The 21,088-nt window shown below is 40.8% G+C and overlaps 1 protein-coding gene across 3 annotated transcripts in view; it reads right to left on the reverse strand.

The window, feature by feature from the left end:
• Positions 1-20,086, reverse strand: part of GYS2 (glycogen synthase 2) — a 51,146-nt gene extending 31,060 nt beyond the window's left edge. Inside the window, exons 1-5 of one of the 3 annotated variants that reach the window (XM_013102945.5) lie at positions 19,922-20,080; positions 19,552-19,785; positions 9,665-9,846; positions 7,717-7,908; positions 6,748-6,933 (exon numbers count right to left, since the gene is read on the reverse strand). In XM_013102945.5, the coding sequence (XP_012958399.1) occupies positions 6,748-6,933; positions 7,717-7,908; positions 9,665-9,846; positions 19,552-19,672 (681 nt within the window). In that variant the 5' untranslated portion in view covers positions 19,673-19,785; positions 19,922-20,080. Of the gene's footprint in view, positions 1-6,747; positions 6,934-7,716; positions 7,909-9,664; positions 9,847-19,551 lie in introns of all 3 variants that reach the window. The other 2 variants (XM_013102947.5, XM_013102946.5) reach the window with 2 other exon arrangements.
• Positions 20,087-21,088: the final 1,002 nt, after the last annotated feature.

The raw sequence follows: 21,088 nt of genomic DNA on the forward strand, positions 1-21,088 counted from the left end.
ATATCACACACTACCAGTTACCATGCAAGTCAGCTTCTGTTTTGTTCTTTCTGCTTTCCCTCCCTCCCTTCCTTCAGAATCACAGTGACTTAAATGTGAGTCAAGGAACTAAAACATACACTGATTAGCTGATATAGGTAGGGTTAATGCCTCAGGGGTCCCTGGCTCAGACAAACTGTTTCTTGTTAAATCCTGCTGAAGACACAACAGTGTTCCTTCTAGTATACACTATGCTCCTGTGCCCACAGTTGAGGGTTTAACACCCAATTTTCCACTGGAGCAGGATCAGCTGAATTTCTCCCAGTCTAGACGAACTAAGTCTGTAAGAATAGAAAAACTGTACACTGTCATACAGTGATGCTGTATGAGAACCAGGATCCTGTCTCTGACTGAGGTAAATAGCAGATGGCTCAGGAAGTCAGAAGTCAGACATTATGGTCTTACTTCTATAGTGCACTCTCCTAGCTTCCAGCAACCTACAGTTCTAATTTACTAGGTTGAATACATTTTCAGCTCCTTCTTTGTTCCAGCCATTTTGCGGTACACTTCTGAGATATGTGACAGCCATGAGGCTGAACAGCTTTCTCTCTCCTTAGACCCAGTCAGGTCCAGTTGCTATCCATAACATCAATTCATAACATCAGTGCAAACAGTATTTGAACCAATTGGTAAACTCACTCAAGTTCCCAAAACCTGAAAATGGCTTAGTACAGCTCAGACTGACAACACAACCCCTTAACCACACAGTTTTGGTGGCCCTATGACACCTAAGGCCCCTTTGTGATTTCAGGAGTCTCTAAAGAATCATGCATCACAGCATGGCAACCCTTCACTAATTGATGCTTAATTTTTCACCAAAAGACCAGTAAGAATGAAGGCCAAGTTTTTATGGATCTAGTGTTTGTAAGGGCTATCAGAAGATTACATGGAGCCTTCCCTTCAACTTTTATCATCTGGCAGGGACTGGTGATTTGAATTGTTTGTTCATAGGAATGCTAGAGAAAATGTCAGCCAGCCCGCATTGTACAGCCCTTTGAATGATCGTTGATACCGATGTTTACTCCAAGCAGGCTGGGTCTTGGGCCCAAGTATTCTCTGGTCTAAAGCTACTGACCTTGCTGGCTTACTTCAGAGAATACAATTGTGCCTTCTATACTTGTGCTAATTGGCACATACTGAGCTTAGAAAGGTGAATCAAAGAGGTATTTTTTCCACTGTAGAATCTGGAGAAGGAAAATAATTATCAGTAGTCCTCCACATTTTTAAAAGAGATTTTTCAACTCAGCTTGTATCTTCTCACAGTGCCTGTTTACAGGGGTGTAATATCACTGAAGTGAAAGAGTGCTGAATGCATATGTGTGCACATGTGTTTGCATGCATGTGCACAAAGACAGCAAGGCTGGTGGACAGTGGAGGAAACGCAGGGAGTGAGCTGGTGTCAGGGCTAGCAGGAGATACTATAGTGACGAAGAACAGGCTGATCACACACATCTAGGGCACTGTAAAAGTAGCAAGGGAGGGAGAGGGAGAGTGAAGATTTTGAAGTTGCTGGGAAGTATCTTTACTCATGCATCTAACCACCACGGTATCATGAAAAATCTCCACTGTTAAATTCTTCTTGAACATTGCAGCAGAGCAGCCTCACCGACCAAAGTACAGCTCTCTCTAGCATGCATTCAAACCCAGCTTTTCTGTTGAGGACTAGAAAAGGGAACATGAGGTTTCCTCTTTTCTTTGCAGGGGCTATTTATGCTCAATACTCTCCAAGCACAGCTAGGCCATACCTTTTCCTTCGGTGCTGCAATGACTTCTCTGTGATATGTGGCACAGCACATACCACAGTTGTTTCTTTCCCACCTCTCTCAGCTGCTGTGCTTAAAGCTGGTGGAAAATATATTCTAAACATGAAAAGCTGAACAAAAGTGAGAACTTAAAGTTTATTCTTATGCCTTAAAGAAAATTATGCAATGGCACCAAAACAGAAAAAAAAAAAAAAAGCTATTATAATTCTCAGGTAAGTTCCCATGAGCTAAAAGCATATTGTCTCATCCAAAGGTTAAAAATTAGGAAGCCCTGGAGAATCTTCATCACTGGACAAATCACTTGTTTTACCTTAATAGTTCACTACTAGAAGACAGCAGCAAGAACAGCCTCTGAAGAATTGCCTATCTGTACCATTTAATTGCTGCACTCTAGATCAACCTCTAATGTTTCTCAACCAGCTTTTGGGCCAGGTTGACCTTTTTACAGACAAAGGAACCCTCATTAAGATATCTGATCTCTTACTACATGTTAACTTTGTCAGGAAGAGCTTTAGCACCTTTTAAGTGTGTGAAACAGTAGTGTAACAGCTTGGCATCATTTCTTGTATTAATAATATATTTAAATGTCAATCTCTACATAGAGAGCATAACATTATCACATAGCTGATAGTTACCAGTGAGATTTGTGAAGATTTGCAGCAGAATGCACAGTAACTTACCACATAAAGTCAATCATGTCATGTGTGAACAGTAAAAAAAAAAAAAAAATCCTAATACTGGGACTGGTATATAAATATACTAAAATCTGTACATCTGCTCAGATGCAAGTTCATGACTTTCTTTCAAGTACTCAGACAAGGTTAAGGCCCCCAGAGTCATCATGAAGAAAAAAAAGTTGCTTTTTTGAAAAGCAGACTATTTTGTGAGGCTTCTTGTAGATCACCAGATAGAACAGAATACAAAACAAAGCATATACTTTTTTAGAACATCCTCTACAAAAGGAAGAGAATTTTCTGACACAGTATATTTAGCTTCAGTTCGTTAAACTATTAGCATTCTTTTTTTTATTATTATTCTAATTTTCATTTTAAATACCTTTTTATTTTTTTTTAAACTGTGACTTCCTCACTAACAAATTGCATTTAAGAATACAAGGGTGAATTAATAACGTTTCTGCAAAACAGTCCCCAATTTCTCAAGTGCTAAACCTGAAACTACATGATCTTAGTTATTTCAATCTTGCTGTCCAGAGAAAAGTAATGTAATGAGACTGAAAGCTAGATTTTGCATGTATACATAAAGTGGGAATACAAGGGAGTAGGAACATCTAGACTCCTGAAATATGCATATGACAGCATGACTGGGTTATTCATGCTGCCTCATTAACGCACCTAGCAATAATATCTAATTTATGGGACTAGTTTTCTTACGTGATAGAAGGAGACAGATGGTAATAAGAGGATATTTGCCTTGCACTGACCGGGCAGAGAGAATTCCCCTAACATATTACCATGCTGCACCCCTGCATGCATATCTGTAAATGAGTAGAGACAGTTTCACTCCTCGTGTGATTTAGTAGTTGCCTTTAGGAAGGTGGGAAGACAAGTAAGGTGAGTGCCTGCTTCCTTTCAGTACAAGGGAATGGCAGCATACTCTGCGCTCCTGAATAAGGACAGTAGCACACCACTGTTTGGGCTTTGTCTTTGGGAGACACTGAAGCTTGACACACTGTGGAATGAACATTAAATACGTTACCAATAAATTCATAAATTCATTTTCTTCACTGATTCTAGCCAAAGAAATGCATTGACAGTAAATAAGGCAGTTGATGTAGCCTTTTAACTACTGCTACCCTCAATTCACAGTAGAATGAAAAAAAGCTCTTATACTCAATTTGTCTGTAACCACATCAAAAATCTCAGATCATGTGGAAAGAATACAGGGATGCTGTTCGTGTTTGTAGGAAGAAAATTCGTGTGGCTAAAGCACACCTAGAGTTGAAGCTGGCTGTGTCTGTGAGAGATAATAAAAAGGGTTTTTTTAGATATGTGAATGGAAAAAGGAGAACTAAAGAATACATAGGGCCGCTCCTTGATAGGGAAGGTCTCCTCACAGACGATGACATAGGCAAAGCAGAGACGCTTAACGCCTTCTTTGCCTCTGTCTTCAATGATGGGCTTCGGGACCCAGGGTGCCCTGAGCTGGAGGACCGGGACGGTGGGGATGACAAACTCCCAACCGACCCTGAACGTGTGCGGGATTTGCTACTCCACCTGGATCCCTACAAGTCCATGGGTCCGGATGGGATTCATCCCCGGGTGCTGAAAGAGCTGGCGGACGTCATCGCGGAACCTCTCTCAATTATTTTTCAACTATCCTGGGAGTCTGGAGAGGTCCCGGTAGACTGGAAGCTGGCAAATGTTGTGCCGATTTTCAAGAAGGGTCAGAAAGAAGACCCTAGCAATTACAGGCCTGTCAGTCTCACGTCAGTGCCTGGTAAAATCATGGAGAAGATGGTTCTCGAACGTATTGAGGCGCACCTGGGGGACAAAGCAGTCATTGGTCCCAGCCAGCATGGGTTTGTGAAGGGTAGGTCCTGCCTAACTAACCTGATTTCCTTTTATGATAAGATCACCCGTATGGTGGACCAAGGGAAACCAGCTGATGTGATTTTTTTGGACTTCAGCAAGGCTTTTGACACGGTTTCCCATAGGATCCTACTGGACAAAATGTCCACCATACAGCTAAATAAAAACATCATACGATGGGTGAGCAATTGGCTAACGGGCAGGGCCCAAAGGGTTATGGTGAATGGGGCTGCGTCAGGCTGGCGGGCGGTCACCAGTGGGGTCCCTCAAGGCTCCATTTTAGGGCCGGTACTTTTCAATATTTTTATAAACGATCTGGATGTAGGAATAGAAGGTATTTTGAGCAAGTTTGCTGATGACACCAAACTTGGAGGAGTTGTGTACTCGGATGAGGGTGGAAAGGCCTTGCAGAGGGATCTGGATAGGTTGGAGAGCTGGGCGATCGCCAACCGCATGAAGTTCAATAAGAGCAAGTGCCGGGTCCTGCACCTGGGACGGGGAAACCCTGGCTGCACGTACAGACTGGGCGATGAGACGCTGGAGAGCAGCCTAGAAGAGAGGGATCTGGGGGTCGTGGTAGACAGCAAGTTGAATATGAGCCAGCAGTGTGCCCTGGCAGCCAGGAGGGCCAACCGTGTCCTGGGGTGCATCAAGCACGGCATCGCTAGTAGGTCGAGGGAGGTGATTGTCCCGCTCTACTCTGCGCTGGTGCAGCCTCACCTCGAGTACTGTGTGCAGTTCTGGGCACCACAGTATAAAAAGGACATGAAACTGTTGGAGAGTGTCCAGAGGAGGGCTACGAAGATGGTGAAAGGCCTGGAGGGGAAGACGTACGAGGAACGGCTGAGGGCACTGGGCCTGTTCAGCCTGGAGAAGAGGAGGCTGAGGGGAGACCTCATCGCAGTCTACAACTTCCTCGTAAGGGGGTGTCGAGAGGCAGGAGACCTTTTCTCCATTAACACCAGCGACAGGACCCGCGGGAACGGGGTTAAGCTGAGGCAGGGGAAGTTTAGGCTTGACATCAAGAGGGGGTTCTTCACAGAGAGAGTGGTTGCACACTGGAACAGGCTCCCCAGGGAAGTGGTCACTGCACCGAGCCTGTCTGAGTTTAAGAAGAGATTGGACTGTGCACTTAGTCACATGGTCTGAACTTTTGGGTAGACCTGTGCGGTGTCAAGAGTTGGACTTGATGATCCTTAAGGGTCCCTTCCAACTCAGGATATTCTATGATTCTATGATTCTATGTAATGTAACTCTTCTGAAGGCAGTACTAAAGACATCTAAGTCCTTGAAATGTTTGTTTATGTTATGCTTTTAGTGGAAAGAGAACAGCGAAAACCAAAACCACTAGACAACATGCAAGAATTCCCAGAAGCAGATGTGGGTCTTTTGAACTCAGAAAATGCTTCCTACATTTGTCAGTTACAAACAAAGCCTAACATGGAAAGTTTGAAAGTAGAAGGACTTCTAATGACTTGGGAGAATTAGGCTAGGGAAAAGTAGGCTAGGGAGAAGTAGGCTAGGGAAAGGAAACAAACAAACAAAAACATTTAATGCTATTCCAGGGTAATTTCAGCAAGAGGAGAGGTACTCACTATTTTCATTAAAGAAAGAGTGCTGTTAGGCTGCGCCTGAGTACAGCTGATTGGGTTTTACATTTACTGGTTACTCACTGTGCTAACTAACTCACAAAAGGTAGCATACATTACTTGAGTTGATTGCCTTTCCTGAACAAGAAGGGGAAGATTCTCAACGGCACTTGACTTGTGGTGATATCTGGCCCTATAACTCTTCCCTGGCTTTTGAAAATGCCTCAAATCATTGAAAAGAAGGTTAAGAATCTCTGTTGGCAAACCCATACTCTTACAATATTACTTCATATATTAGCAGAATGAACCAAGCCACTGACTTGTCTGAAGGCTGAGTAAGTTTCAGTACTCAGCAGTGTAAGTCTGGTAACCAAAGTTAACTGACGGGCGCACAAGTATTCTAGGCTTCACTGAGATTTAGGACTTGACAGATGGCACAGAGACAAAGGTACTTGGACCTAGACACCACAGGGTCTTACCATTTCATAGATTCATGGAATCATAGGGTGTCTTGGGTTGGAAGGGCAGGGACAACTCCCACCAGACCAGGTTGCCCAAGGTCCCATCCAACCTGGCCTTGAACACCTGCAGGGTGGGTCATCCACAAGTTCTCTGGGCAGTCTGTACATTTCTTTTGCCCTGGAACTGATGATCTATCTCTCACTCTGCTGTGCAATCCTGAATTTGTTCAATCATAAGTGATAACACAAGACAAAAATGTACAATACATAGTGTAATGCAGTAAACAGAAAAGGAATCAGGAACTGATTAGCTGAAAAAAGAAGGAATGAGTAAAATATCTCTTACCTGGTCAAGGTTGTTGTAAAAATCTATACTGGCTGCACACAGGTATCTCCCAAGAAGAGTGGCATGGGTAGTAAAAATTGTGGCAACAGGAAGTTTCTGAGATCGAGACAGTATTAAACCCACTCCTGCCTGCCATTCATGGAAGTGAGCAATTATGTTGGGCTTGTCATCAAACTGAGAGGAAAGCTGAAAACAATTAGAAAGAACACATATTAAACACACATTATCCTGCTCATCATCACAACCTCAGAAATGTTTTTTCATGCCTTCTTCTGTGTGCTTTCTTTCTTTCATATGACAAAATAGTACAGTATTTTAAATGGTCATGTGTCTTGATTCCAATCATCCCTAATCCTTAGACCACAAAGCACATGTGCCTCAGAACAGTATCCTTCCTTGAGTGTTGGGCAGCTCTCAGGCAAGGACAGTCTCTATTCTTTCGACTTACTTTTCTGCTGTTTAATCTCTCATTGGATAAGGAAATCATGAGCACCTGTGACAGAGATGATTCTGCAGACTGACAGTTTCCTGTCTTCGGGTGGACTGTGGCAGAGTAACGTGAAGTCACAGTGCTGTCATTCTGTCTGTATCACTTCTGCAAGGCAGAATCTAGCAGCTGAGAGACACATTGCTTACTGGCTTCAAGGACAGTTTGTGAATGTGACAACTTGGCTATGGTAGGAGAGGAAAAGAGAGTTTGAGGTCTTACCTGTAAGAGCATCCAGTGACAAAGGAGTTGAGAAGAAACAGAGGGAGAAGTGACAGTAAAGACACAGCACATTTCATATTGGGATCCCCATGGAAAAATAAAGTGTTAAGTTATAAATCCAAACTTTATCTAGATCATGCATTCACTTTTTAAAAAACATAATTTTCAAACTGGAGGAAGAATAGAAATTACATCCTAAAGTTCTTCTGCCTTGCTGACAAAACCAAAGGATTTAAAAACTCTAGATTTAAAAACTGTACCTCTTTTAAAAAACAGGCTGTTAATGATCCAAAAATCACAGCATCATTGGCTTCTCGGTCATGAAAAGGGATCCCAATGTTGCTAACATCCCAAAATTCACCTTTCCATCTATCCAAATTCCAGGCTGCTGATCCTATATCAAACAACAAGACATATGGACTGCCTTCTATCAGCCATCTTCCAAAAAAGACCTACAGGAAAGAGGCAAGGATATAAGAATTAAATGTTAAAGTGAATGTAAAAAACAATTTCCGTAAGTGTTTTTATCCATCAAATCTTAAATATTTTACATAAGGAATATGATCATAGTCCTACATACCCAAGATTTGTGGTTTTCTTTGCAAAATACGTGGAGTTATATGTTACCAAAGGCAGGGGTAAAAGGAAACTACATTACATTTCCTCATTCTGCCCACATGGTGCAGTTGGTGCCCTTTGGCAGAGTGGAAGGAACAATCAGAAAGCATCAGAATACGTAAATACATGTCAGCCCCCCAAAGAACAGCTTTCCTGCACTATCTGCATCAGTACAGTTAAATATCTCTAACAGAATTTTAACTCCAGTGATATAACCTACCTGCCCAACAAGGAGAATAGACTGAACTGTCACAAGGCCACAATACACAGCTGGATACATGCTACAGTCTGCACAGTCAAATTATTTTACCTTAATTCTTCTGAACCAAAATGGCTACAGCAGCAGAGGCATATTATCTGCAGAGAATGAGGTACTATAGGTAGGCTAGTGCAGTTTATACTCTGTACCCCACTCAGATGACTCTTTTATGCTGCTGTTCAATCTCTTTTCATTCACCAACCTCTGTGACCTCCAGGGAACCCAGGCCTGATGCAGAACAGGCTGGATAGAGGACAGGTCTTAAAAACAATGAGATGAAAATTCTTAGATCCATTTGCACAAAAACTACAGGCTGTAACAAAGACAAGTGTGTGAAGGACGCTCAGCTCTCTGTATACTTATTACAGGCTATTCAGGTTTCTTATTCAGGAAAATGAGGTCAAAGGTGTAGGGAGTCTTTTTGAACCCTGGTTTTATCTAAATATGGAGTCAGGTTGCAGCAAGGAACACACCTGACCAGAAAAGTTTGGAAGCATTCTTAGGTCCCCTAGTTTAAAGGGATCCATTGTGATACATAAGCAAAATCCAGTCACAAATGTTAATAGGATAAGCGCAGCTCCTGGAAACTAAAGCGTCATTATTAGGGATCAAAGCTGTACTTGACGTACCTGGGACAGATCTGCTGCTATATATGAATACTCCAGCAGCACAATGTACATGTTAGACTGGCAGAGTTGGCTGATTAAACTGAATGTATGCTGGAGCAGCATGAAGCATATATATAACTGCAATTAATCTGCCCCACAAGCCTTTTGCTATTTTCCAAGCAAAGGACTATTACACAGCTTGCAGAGTCATCCCTCTGTAAGTATCAGAGGCAACATGCAATAGATCTAACCCCAATATTATCAGTTGGGTGCTTTTCTCAAGTCTGCCTGTGTTTTGTCCACTTCTCTCTTTCAACTCAGAATAGTGCTACCTAAGAAAAATTGTGAGATGATGAAATGCTTTTCTCTTTCTGCAACAGCACAAGAATGCCAAAGGTAATATAAGGGTTCAGTCAAAGTAAGGTTGTATTATATCTAGTAAAATCTCACTGCATTTAGAGGCTGGAGAAGTAAGTCATTAATCCAGTTAAGTAGTCTTCCAGATAAATGACTGTTAAAACCTGTAATTGGATAAACCAGTTCCTCCTCAAAAATAACCTTTAATGAATTGACTTTGCTGTTCTAATAGTAGAATCTGAGCCTTTCCCATTGTGACATTGACCAGGACTGCTGTGTCAAGTGGAATAACGAGAGCATTAACCAAAACTAATCTCCTCAGAGTCAGCTTAGTTGCCCTGGGAAGCAGTAGCACATCTGATTTACCTGACACCCTTGGCTTTTCATGATGTCCATTGCCTTCTTAACTGCTGGGTTTGGAGGCTCACATGCTTCCACCTGAGTCTTCACATTGTGCTCAAAATAGGGACCAATCAGAAAATAGTTTTCACCCCATTCATCTGCTGTAATTTTGGCTTTTGTCTGGATCACAGTGTAAATGCCTCCCACTGCAAAAGAAGATGACAAAGAACAAAAATTAGAAATGGGCACGGGCCACGAAGCTCTGGAATAAGCGCCAACCAACCTGGGGGTCAGATATTCTACTAGTTAAGCCAGTTCACACATTCAGAGTTTAAGTGAAACCTAGACTCAAATAAATCGGAATTCAGTCTGTTGGGACCAGAACTTCACCACTCAGTTCAGGAGTATGCACTGATTGCAGACCACAAGTAATTCTTGAATGGCAATCTAACACTTTGCTTAATTCTGGGTGATGGCATATGGGTTCCCTCAAATCCTCCTCTAATCACAAACGGATGCTTTCTAGTCTTAACCACTACTTTTATCTAAGTCTGTGGTCTTTTTATTTTTTAAATTTCTTTCATGTGTTAATACATGTAGTCACACCACAAATATTCATCCAATATGTTCTTTTATGTTGCCCCCCCTCCCCCTTCAGGTCTTGAAGTCTTTACATTCAGACTATGGAATTCAAATCCTGAGGTTCCTGCTTCCACTTTCACATGCCAAATCTTAATTATACTGCATCCCAAGTGCAGCCTGCTGCTTCTTCTGTTGCAGAAGTTATCCTTTTCAACCACATTCTTTGTGACGAGGAAGTACATGTACATGTGGTAACAACTGAGCTGGCACTACACACAAATCACTGAGAGAAGTAGAAGGAGAGATGAATTTCATTGACTACTGGCCATGAAAATAGATTTAACCCCAAATCCTCAAAGCAAGAGGTTTCATGTTCTATCACCAATCTAAAATTGTTAAAATTGAAACAAGTGTAGCCTACAGTGCCAATATAAATGTGTGCAGCACCTTCCACCAAAGTATAGTCTATTTTAAAAATAAGTGCTGTATTAAATATGTAAGAGAATGGGACTGCAACATCCCCTGATGAGTAAATACAGATCTATCTAGTCTTGAACACAGTATGGAAGAGTCAACTAGCTGCTCTTCCCTCCCTGTTTTCCACCTCTGTCCCTGTAAGCCATGCAGTGACAGGGCAGCCTTGCAACCCACCTTTGTTACAGGACCTGTGGTGGCAGGCATAGGCCTTTTCCTCCACCACAAATACAGAACAACAGTGACTGCTTAGATCCTTCAAGAAGACAGCAAGAGAAGAGAAGAGGCTAGGCCACTGCTATATATCAGAAATGTTTGGCACAGCTCTGATGATTTTCAAACAGGGTAAGGCAAATGAAACACAGCAAGTATATGAAAGCAAACAAAGTTTCCAGACCCAGGAATGACAGGAAAAGAATTAGGGTTCCTACTTCAAAATGTCATCCTCCACTGAATCTAGAAATGTATAGTAATACTGCAGGCATGAAGAGTGTGTTATGATTTTCAGTAGTCATCAAAATACATAAGGAGTCTGCACTGTAAATTGCCAGTGACTGACAGCAGGCACTCCAGAATTACTTTTAAAAGGTACTTGAGTATTCAGAGGTGCAGATGCACCACATCCAATTGCACATGGCAATAAAATCTTCACAGGTTACCTGAGTCTCCTTAAAAATCTGGCCCATATAACCACCATTTACAGCAGAGCAGATGAAGTTGCTCAGCACTTTGGGAGATTAGTTCCCAGACTAATTACACTGTATCATCTGAGAACTGCAGAAAGCCTGTCAAGCTTGGTATCTTTTAGCTCAAAGAAACTCAGCAGCCAGAGATATGGTGTGGTTTTGTTTGTTTGTTTGTTTTGTTTTGTTTGTTGTTGTTGTTTTATTTTTTAATTTTGCTCCTATAAAAGAAATTTTGCACTTACAATCTTTTTCTTTACAAGTATTCCATTTGTTCTGAATGCTTGAAATGCTTGAAGTGTCCCAAGTCTTACTTTTTTTTTTTTTTATATGCCAAGGTGTCTCAGAGTTCTAGCTACTTTACAAATGAAAACAAATAGTCCCGATCTACCAGCTTGCTAAGTAGAACTATAAAGAACTATAAATTATTACCATACATAGTAACTCAAGATCTAAGAAGATGTGACTGTCATAGGTATATGTTCTTAAGTCTATCCCATAGCTGAGGAGTTTCACATGATAGACATGTGGAACTTCAGAAGGAAATCTATGCATCAGATTCTTCTACACTTCATTAGGACCAGAAATCTAAGAAACTAACTCATAATCATCACGCTCTACCATGACTGCTCTGGACGGGGATTTAGAGAAATTTTAGGAAAGTGACACCATATATTCCCTCCAAATTCCTCTGCTCACAGGCTGAGAGACTACTTGAATACCTTATATTCATGTAAACACACTTCTAATGACATGAGACAAATCATAAGTTTCAACTCACGATGTGATGCAGTTATAATGACACAAATGCTGTCCTTACAGGATGGTAAATGCATTACATGAACACAGGATGCTTTAATGCAGATAAATAATGGTGTTGGTAGAAATCTCAGTCATGAAACTAGTTGGTTTTAACTGGCAGAAATACTGGGCTTATAATAAGGGAAGATTTTTGTGCCTGGTGACCCCAGGGAAAAAAGGATATATCTATTTGCACAAAGAAAGATCCTAGATAACATGATAAAGCCATGTATGACAAGAGTGGTGCAGGGCTCTTTCCCCACCAGCACAAGAGTGAAGAGCAGCCTCTTCCACACTGCAAGGCATTCAACACTGCAATCAGCAAGGCAGCTGAGTTTCCACAGATACTGCTTTTGAAAGAGTAATGATAAAGCTACGGTGCAGGAGCTGAACAGAGTCTGGGACTTCATTAGGTAAAGCCAACAGCTGAGGGTTCCTTTTCGTAAGGTTTTGCTTAGCATCACTCTCTGTCCTAAAGCATGTCCTGCTGAAGATGTATGGAAGGCCTATTCTGAGCAAAAAAAGTGGAGAGTATGTTGTGGTCTAACACTGTAGTTTATTGCACAACACTGTAAAAAACATTTCAGGGCACTGTTTTGCCTGAAATGCAACAAAAAGTACTTAGGATAAACCAAAAGAATAAATTTTATAAACTGTGAAAACTCTTCAGAAGATAGCTGCAATAGAACCTCTGGTTTACCTCGTCCCCAAACTTGCTTTTGTCTTTACTTACCGTAGCACTATGGCTCACAAGGGACATCTTTGTGTAAGCTTTAATTCACAGGGAGAAGTGGGCAAGTAAAACTATATATATTGAAAGGGTTAGGCAGAACTTAAAAAAGACATCTTGAGAAGAAAAGAACAATGTCTAGAATAACGTGTTGACTTTAGAAATTACTCTTTCCCAAAACAAATTCAAGGAATATATTATATATCGTGAAGAGATGGCTTACATCTGTGAGGTTATTTAGAATTCACTGGAAATACCCCTGTTAGGAAGCCACCTATTACACATTCTACTAAGTAAGATTTTAGCTGAAAGTAAACATGCAAACCATAACAGAATTCTCAAATTATTTCCAACAATTTGGTAAACCTCCTGATTCTTACTCAATCAGATGTTTTAAGGTCATATTGTAGAAAGAAAACCTTTCCAAACAACAAGGATATATGAAAATCTCATAACATTTTAAGTTTCTGTATTCAGCCTCTGAAGTTTTATTATCTGAAACAGGTTTTAAAACAAACAATGAAAAACAAGATAAAAAATAGATGCAGTATCAGGAGACATCAGATCCACAGAACTGGTTCAGATCATAAATAAACATTGTAAACATGGAGCATTACCAGTAAAATGTCGATAAAGAGCTAATATAGTGTTTTGATCTCCATCAAAATGTTTTATTCAATATTTTAAGTTCTGATAGTTTTAAAATGTCCTTGAAATAAACATATTTCTATTATTTCTTTTTAAAATTTATTTTTAACTTTTCTGCCAGAAAAATGGAATCAAGTTAAAAAAGAAATTAACAACAAATCTTTCTCCCCATTTATTTCCATCCACTCTTTTTTTTTTTTTTTTTTTTTTCCCAGGGAAAAATAAAATGGCATGGATAGGAGAACTAAAATGTTTGGGAAATAAGGACTTTGTCTATTTAACAAAGTCTTACTTTTTTTTTTTTTTTTTTTTTTTGTGACCTCTCTAGAAAGTAGATGAAAACAAAATATCTGCTCAGAAAATATTTCATAGAATTATTTTTTAAAGTTTGAATATTTTCATATACTTTGCCATTACTATAAATTTATCTGAAAATTTATCTGCATTTCACTAGGCATTTACTTCTTTCAGTCCTGGTGCATTACTTCTGCTGCATATTTAAAATCCAAGCAGTAGTTGGAGCCTTCAAAGACAGACATCAGATCTATCTAAATAAATAAAAGGCCTATGAGTCAAGAACAGTCTCCCCATACTGTATCACTACTGAGGACAGCATTAGGCAGAAGTGGAAACGTCATTGTGCAACTGGAGATCTTTGTGCAAGATCTAACCCTGCAGAAGACATGCTCTTTCTTTTGCAAGCTATTATATGCAAAGACTCATGGCAAATGCTTTTTGTCACCTGATGAGATGTGGCCGCAACTTGCAGGAATACACAGGAACTGCATTACTAAAAAATGGCTTCTGGAGGTAGGACCCTTTGAGCATGAATTGCCAAAACTTCTCAAAGCTGCCAGAAATACCCACCATTCATTTTACTTGCTCTCCCACCCACCCCACATTGTGGAGGGAGAGAGGCAAGCAGCCACAGAAACCAAAAAGGAAGTAGAGAGGCAGAAAGAGAAGCTTTGCAACTGAGATGGAGATAAGTGGCGACCTCCAGAACCACCCCCAGGACCATGCAGGAGCTCTTCCCCACACACCTATGCTACAGAGGCAGAGGATCAAGCTGTTCCCAGGGCACTTCAGCTGCTTTGCCACAGCCTCACCAGGCCACTCTGAAGATACTTTCCTGGGTGCAACCCAAGAGGGAAGTGGATCCCAGGCTCAGGATTCAAACTGACTTTACTGCTGCAATTACTAGTTATATCAGCTATTCTCCCCCCAATTCCCCCACCCCCCCCTTCCCATCCTAATGTATCTCTGATCTACAGACGTGATAAAACTAGGCATGAACTCATTTCTTCTAATGTTTGGTTGGATTTTTATTTATTTATTCATTTATTTATTTATTTATTTGTGTATCTGGGCACTATTTTTAGGGTACAATATGTCAAGTGAAAAATACACTGCCTCTTCAGATAGCAGATGCTTTTCATGTATTTTTGGCTACTTTTTGTGGCTAGGACTCATCAGAAGATAAAAGTTCTCCATATTCTTTGAAATTCTGGCACTCCAAATATATTTTGTAATAACGCTGAAACACTGAAATTTATGACAGATGGCCACAATACAGAAGCTATTCCTATGTGCATCACCCCGAATAAAAAGGACTGCATTTGAGGTTGCTTTGATGCTGGCATGCCACCAGACTGTAAAAATGCAAAGGGCTTTGATGCGGTGCTTATGTTAAGTTTCCTATGAGAATATGTTTTTTCTTTTTTATATATACATATATATATCCATACATATATACATACCAGTCTATCCATACATATGATAGATACATAGATATAACAAGAGTATCTTATATAATTATATAAGAGAGATGGTAACATATTCTCAATCCCTAAAGTGTGCTAGCTCTCGTGTGTCACAGACTCCAGTGTTCACCATCTCCCAAGCAACTTTCATCATGGAAAGATATTTAACACAGAGGGGCTGAAGTTCTGGTCTTACTGACTTCAGAGAATACAGGATTTAATTTCTAAGGGACAGATTTTCACCAGAGAAACTATATACAGAGCTCTGCTCCGTGGGGACCTGAAACAAGGTTTGTTTTTAGTAGAGTCTTCATTCCAGTAGGGATGGCAAAAAATATTTAATTCATCTACCAGTGACTCTTGAGCTAATCTGTCCACAGCTGAATGATGATACAAACTGGCCACCTGCCCAGCATTTTTAAGCACTGTTCTACTTTCTATCTAAAAGGTGTTAAGAAGTACAGCAGAAGGAGATACTGATCTGAGTATCCATGGAGTCACTTTAAAGGCATCTTTATAGAGCACAGACCAAATTTTGAAAGTTTGCAGCCCCTTCCCATTAATGTATCAGAAAACCCACTACCCTATATAACTAACTGTTACGGCAATTTACAGATTAGACTTCTCCTCTATACAGATTAAATACTTCAATTATCAGTGGGGAAAACATTTAAAAGAGGTTGAAGAGGAGGGAGCAAAGATAAAAGATCACTGTGGAAAATTTCCAGGACTGCTGCAGCAAGTAATGGCCTCTGGCTCCCTGCTGACAACTTCCATCTCTGGAACTTTGGACACAAGATCTACAAAGCTTGTAGCCACTTGGTCTGTGCTCCTGTCCTTACAGTTTTATCCGTCTTCATGTTACAGAGGAAAGAAAACCAGTCCTCCAGTGCAACATGCATGGAAGATATGACCACACCTAGTTTTACTGAAGCATGTTGTCCAGGAGAAAAGGGAAAGGAAGGGTGAAAGAAGCAGAGCTTCCCCATGATTACCACCAGACCATGTGGCATGGCAGTGCACTGGGGCTCATCTTTTTTCCCTTTCTGCCGCAGAAACACAGTAGATCCACTTCACATTGTGGGACTTGCCCATCAGTAGAAAGTCAAATAAAGGGAGAAAATCTTGCATCACAAACTGCACTTTTGTCACATCTCTGGCAGTGGACTTTAAATGCAAGATTATTTCAACATTGTGCTCATGTTTTAAGTGGAAAATTCCTTTTCACATGACTTGGGGGAAGGTGGAGGGAGAATCACACTTGCAAATTAGTTTTTTTAATTTATTTTTCACTATCTTCTTCAGCTACCTTGTCTTTGCTTGCACCAGCCAGAGGATGTAAACAAAGAAGAAAGAAGAGTAACCAAAATGCCTGTGCTTTCCAACACGTCAGATGTCACTTAGCACAGGCAGCACCAGAACACCATATAAAAAGGAAGCATGACGAAGAAGAAAACTTTGCCTAGATAGAGCGTGTGTTATATGAACTAGACTTAAAAAACAGAGACACTTTCACTGTGCCAGCTGCTGAGAAAGAAGTTATGAGACTCTGGAAATAATAGATACCTGTAGATCTCCGAGTATTTAATCCATACAGCTGACTCATCCCTCCCTAGAGCTGCATCAAGTGCCACAGCATCGATCAGCCTCATCTCCTGCTCAAGGAAATCACAGTAAACCCTCTCTCCCCATCAGCACCCTGGCACATGAAGACCTTCCCACCCTACACAATCGGATATACTCCAATCTGCAGGACCCTTCATCATCCTCAAGCTATGAAGTTGAATATATTTGGGAGGTTGAAAAAACAGCTAAGCAGAGCTAGCTGTAAAGGGTACTGCTTACAAGAGTGTGAACAGATACACATCTGTAAGCTCTGGTAGCATGTTCCTCCCTGAGGAGTAATAGGAAAGAAGATACTCAGTCTAACTGTCACTGCCACAGAGAAATGGAGGAACAAATAAGAAGCAGTCATGGAGGAAATGAACCCATAGCCGAAGTTGATAAAAAGCCTTGAACTCCCTCTTGGAGGCAGCAGCAACATTACACCACTTTAGCAGTGTGAAGAAACTTCACGCTGAACTACACTGATACAATTTTTCATTGCCATAAAAGAAGTAATAAACCGTCATGTTAAATGATCAAACTTGTCAGACGATAAGCCCAGCTAATGCTTACATTTCCCTCAATATTAGCAACATTAAAACTAAAACACTAAAATATGTAGCAGTATTAAATCTATGTGTGGCAGGCTATTTAGACAAATGAACAATTATTCCTTATGCCGAAGGAGACAGGAAAAATACAGTGTAAGCTAATATTTTCTAAGCCTGTATATCTTCTGTGATGACTCTCCCTGCATTTTGTTGGCTACACTCTCTCCTAAGAAGCACAGTGCCCTAGCATTTTCCAAGAACTGTTTATAAAACTTAGGTCACCAGGGTACAGTATTTCACCATGTGACTTTGACGTTCAAGTGCATGGAACATATAGAGAAATAGCCTTCAGTATCAAGAATTTAACAGAAAAATAAGCTGAAATGGCCTTATTAAAGAATTTTTTGCATAAATATTTCCAGTCAGGGTCAGCTAATGGAATATTTGAACAGAGATCCAGTTCTAATGAAGATATTGTTTGCTATGATTAGCTGAGTCAGCTCCATTTGAATGCAAGGGTTTGATAAGTGGTGTAATGAACGGCACCTTATTTTTAAACTAATTGGAAAAAATGTTTATTCACTTGTAAATATTATCTCATAATGTATTAGAATAATAAATGCATCAAATGACCCAGCTACTAATAAGTCAGTATGAGCTATATGGATGATTAAATGATTCTCAGCATTTTGTATATATACAGAAAGGCAGATAAATCTAATTATGTTTTACTTTTTCTTAAACATATTGTATGATCTCTATAACCAGTGGGTCCAGATGACTCAGAAAATATATATACCATGGAGTTCAGAAATGTGAGCAAGAACACCTGAATTTGCTAGCTTTCTGCTGCCATCTGGTTGCCAGTGGCTTACTCATCATGCATAATGCAAAAGTAAACGCTGCATGGCCCAAGTTCTGTCAGTAGAAGATTAACTCAAAAAAGGAGTGACTAAAACTAATGAAAAATAAGCCCACAAGGATTCAAAGTGCAAAAGTTCGGGACTACCTCTGTGTATTGACACTCCTCACTAAACTAATAAGAGCAAAGTAAAATTGCACTGAAGTGCAGATTAAATACCGGAAGCTACCACAGAACAGTAATTTCAGTTTCACTACAGCGATAAATCCTAGAACTGTCTATTCCTCTCACACGCAGTTCCCCTTTAGGGTTAAAATCTTAACAGATTACAGATCCCCTCTTCTGACTAATCTCTTTATTTATCTGTCAGGACAATAAGACACACAGGTCAATCATTTACTCATACTAACACACTTTTGTGACAAAGCTGAAACATGTTCCTGCTTGGTAAAATACACCTAGCTGAAAGGGGGATGATTTGATGAGGGAATAAGAAATGGAGGCAGAAAGATCTTTGCATAATGAGTAATGTGGACTTTGTGCGCAAAACTGTATGCACTGCGCAGATTTTGAATCTGTACACATGCACAAAACATGAAGTCCATATCTGGCACTACCCGTGTTTGCAAAGACCAGTCCAAAAAGGTTTCAGTTGGCATAAAGGCTGCTGGTCATTGACATCTGCTTTTTGTTCGCTGGCTTCAATGCAGCTATGTTTATTTATGCTTCTTTCAAATTTGTCCTCTTCCCTCTCCTACACAGTGCTGCAGAAGGTTGAGAGACTCCTAAACTTCTCTGAATTTGGTGTCTGTTTTACAGCTGCTTTTCATACATTACATTCCCAAGTGAATTTGCATGGAAGGTAAAAGATAATTATTTACTAATAAATGTCTATATATCTATATGCATGCACACCCAGGCATAACACTTGGATGTTTGTTTAAACTATGTAGCCCTGGTGGTGAATCATGTGCACACACAAACATAGAGAAATCCTGACTCTACCACGCTCATTCCATACAACTACACACAGATGCAGCCCACACACAGCAAGCATAGTCACATACAGATGCCACATTTGTTCCTTCCAATACAACCATGCAGCCAGCTCTACCCCAATATCCCCTTAATGTCCTTAATGCCCAAGTCCTTCGTGCCTCCCCCAACTTCCATAAAAAGAGCCATGCTGACTCCTCAGAGTGTTGTACAAACCTTTGTTGGTAACTTCCCAAGAAACTTCAAAGAGCAACAAATCTTCCACTGGTAGGTCTTCATCCTCCCACTGAGGAAGCCCATTAAGAGAGGTCATAGAGAGTGATCTAGCCAGTGGCATTTTCTTCAGCCCTTAAATGCTCACCACACAGGCCACAAGAGTTATTATCAAATGTTCGGTTAATGTGGCAATTCTCTGCAGTTTTGGTTGGAGTAGTCTTCTAGTGCACTGGGCTGGGAGGAGAAAATTTACTCAGATAGCTGGCAGCTAATGGGTTTAAACTGTCTGACCACCAGCATTAAATTGGCTCAGTGAAATCCTCAAGGCTTGAGAAGCAGCTGCGGGCAGAGGTAAGAATTTAAGACTGACCTGAGAAAGGTCTTGACTGTTTTGGGCCCAGGCCTCTTCCTTCTTTCCTTAGAGGGACATAAAAAATAGTTTTGAGCTTCCCAGCCACAGCATTCACTAGCTACCACCTCAGGAATGACTGAAACTCAACAGCTGTAAATTCAGCACTGCCCTGAGCAAACTCCAGTAGGGAGGACACTTTGAGTTCACCACCTGATTAGAGTCCAGCCCCCCACGTCCTCCCCCTGACATACACCCTGCCTGTTAGCACTCATGGACCTTCTCTATCCGCTGGCCACTCACTAGCTGGGTAAGTAGACTTTTTCTACAAGATATCTCTTAGATGACTTGCCAGGTAAGGCACTGTTACCTAATTCTTGTTCAGTTCATCAGTCCCAAAGCACTATTTTACCTCACACCCTTTTTCCACAGTTAATTCCAGCTGTGTCCCTAGTGCTCTGTGCAAGCTGTTGATTTCATTCTGCTCTAGAACAAACCTACAGTCTCGAGAGCTTTTCCAGAACCACAAATGCTCTGTCCCTACTTTGGCACACATTTTTGATGGCCCTCTCTGCAGGTCTGGTCCCCTATTTTCCAGCTGGTTTCTCTTTTTCTATGCCACAGCTCTTCTCTGGCCTCTGGGCCCAGGTTCTCTGCCCAGGAAAGAGTACAGTCCTGTCTTGCTCCAGCACAGAGCTGGGATACTGTAAGCAGTGTACACACACCTGCAGAGCTGTAGCTCCAACTCGCAACCTAAGACCCTCAAAGCCCCAAAGAGCAGCTGCCTGCTGGGAAGATACTTATGTGCTTATGCTGAGAGCCCAGTGTTTCTGGGACAGCTGTGTAGATCGAATCCGATTCTGAGCTTAGACCACAACCTGACCAAAATCCGGAATTCAGCATGGATCAAATCTCCAGGTGAGATCCAGGGCATCACTAGCATTGTGGAGAATAATGTTGCATTGTTAAGTGTGGACTTTATAGTAGCACAGATAGACAAAACAAGTCCAAAGTGATTGGTTTAGAAGACAGGTGGCTCACCTGTGTAAGAAAAGTATGACTTCCTACTCTTTACAATATAAGAACCAGTAATAAATACTGCAATACCCATAATTGCATATAGAGGTCAGCTTTCTGTGAAATAAGGACAGAAATTTAGGGAACACTGTAAGCAAACAGTTCCGTGAG

Source organism: Anas platyrhynchos, chromosome 1 (assembly GCF_047663525.1).
Source record: "Anas platyrhynchos isolate ZD024472 breed Pekin duck chromosome 1, IASCAAS_PekinDuck_T2T, whole genome shotgun sequence".
In the NCBI taxonomy this organism is placed as follows: Eukaryota; Metazoa; Chordata; class Aves; order Anseriformes; family Anatidae; genus Anas; species Anas platyrhynchos.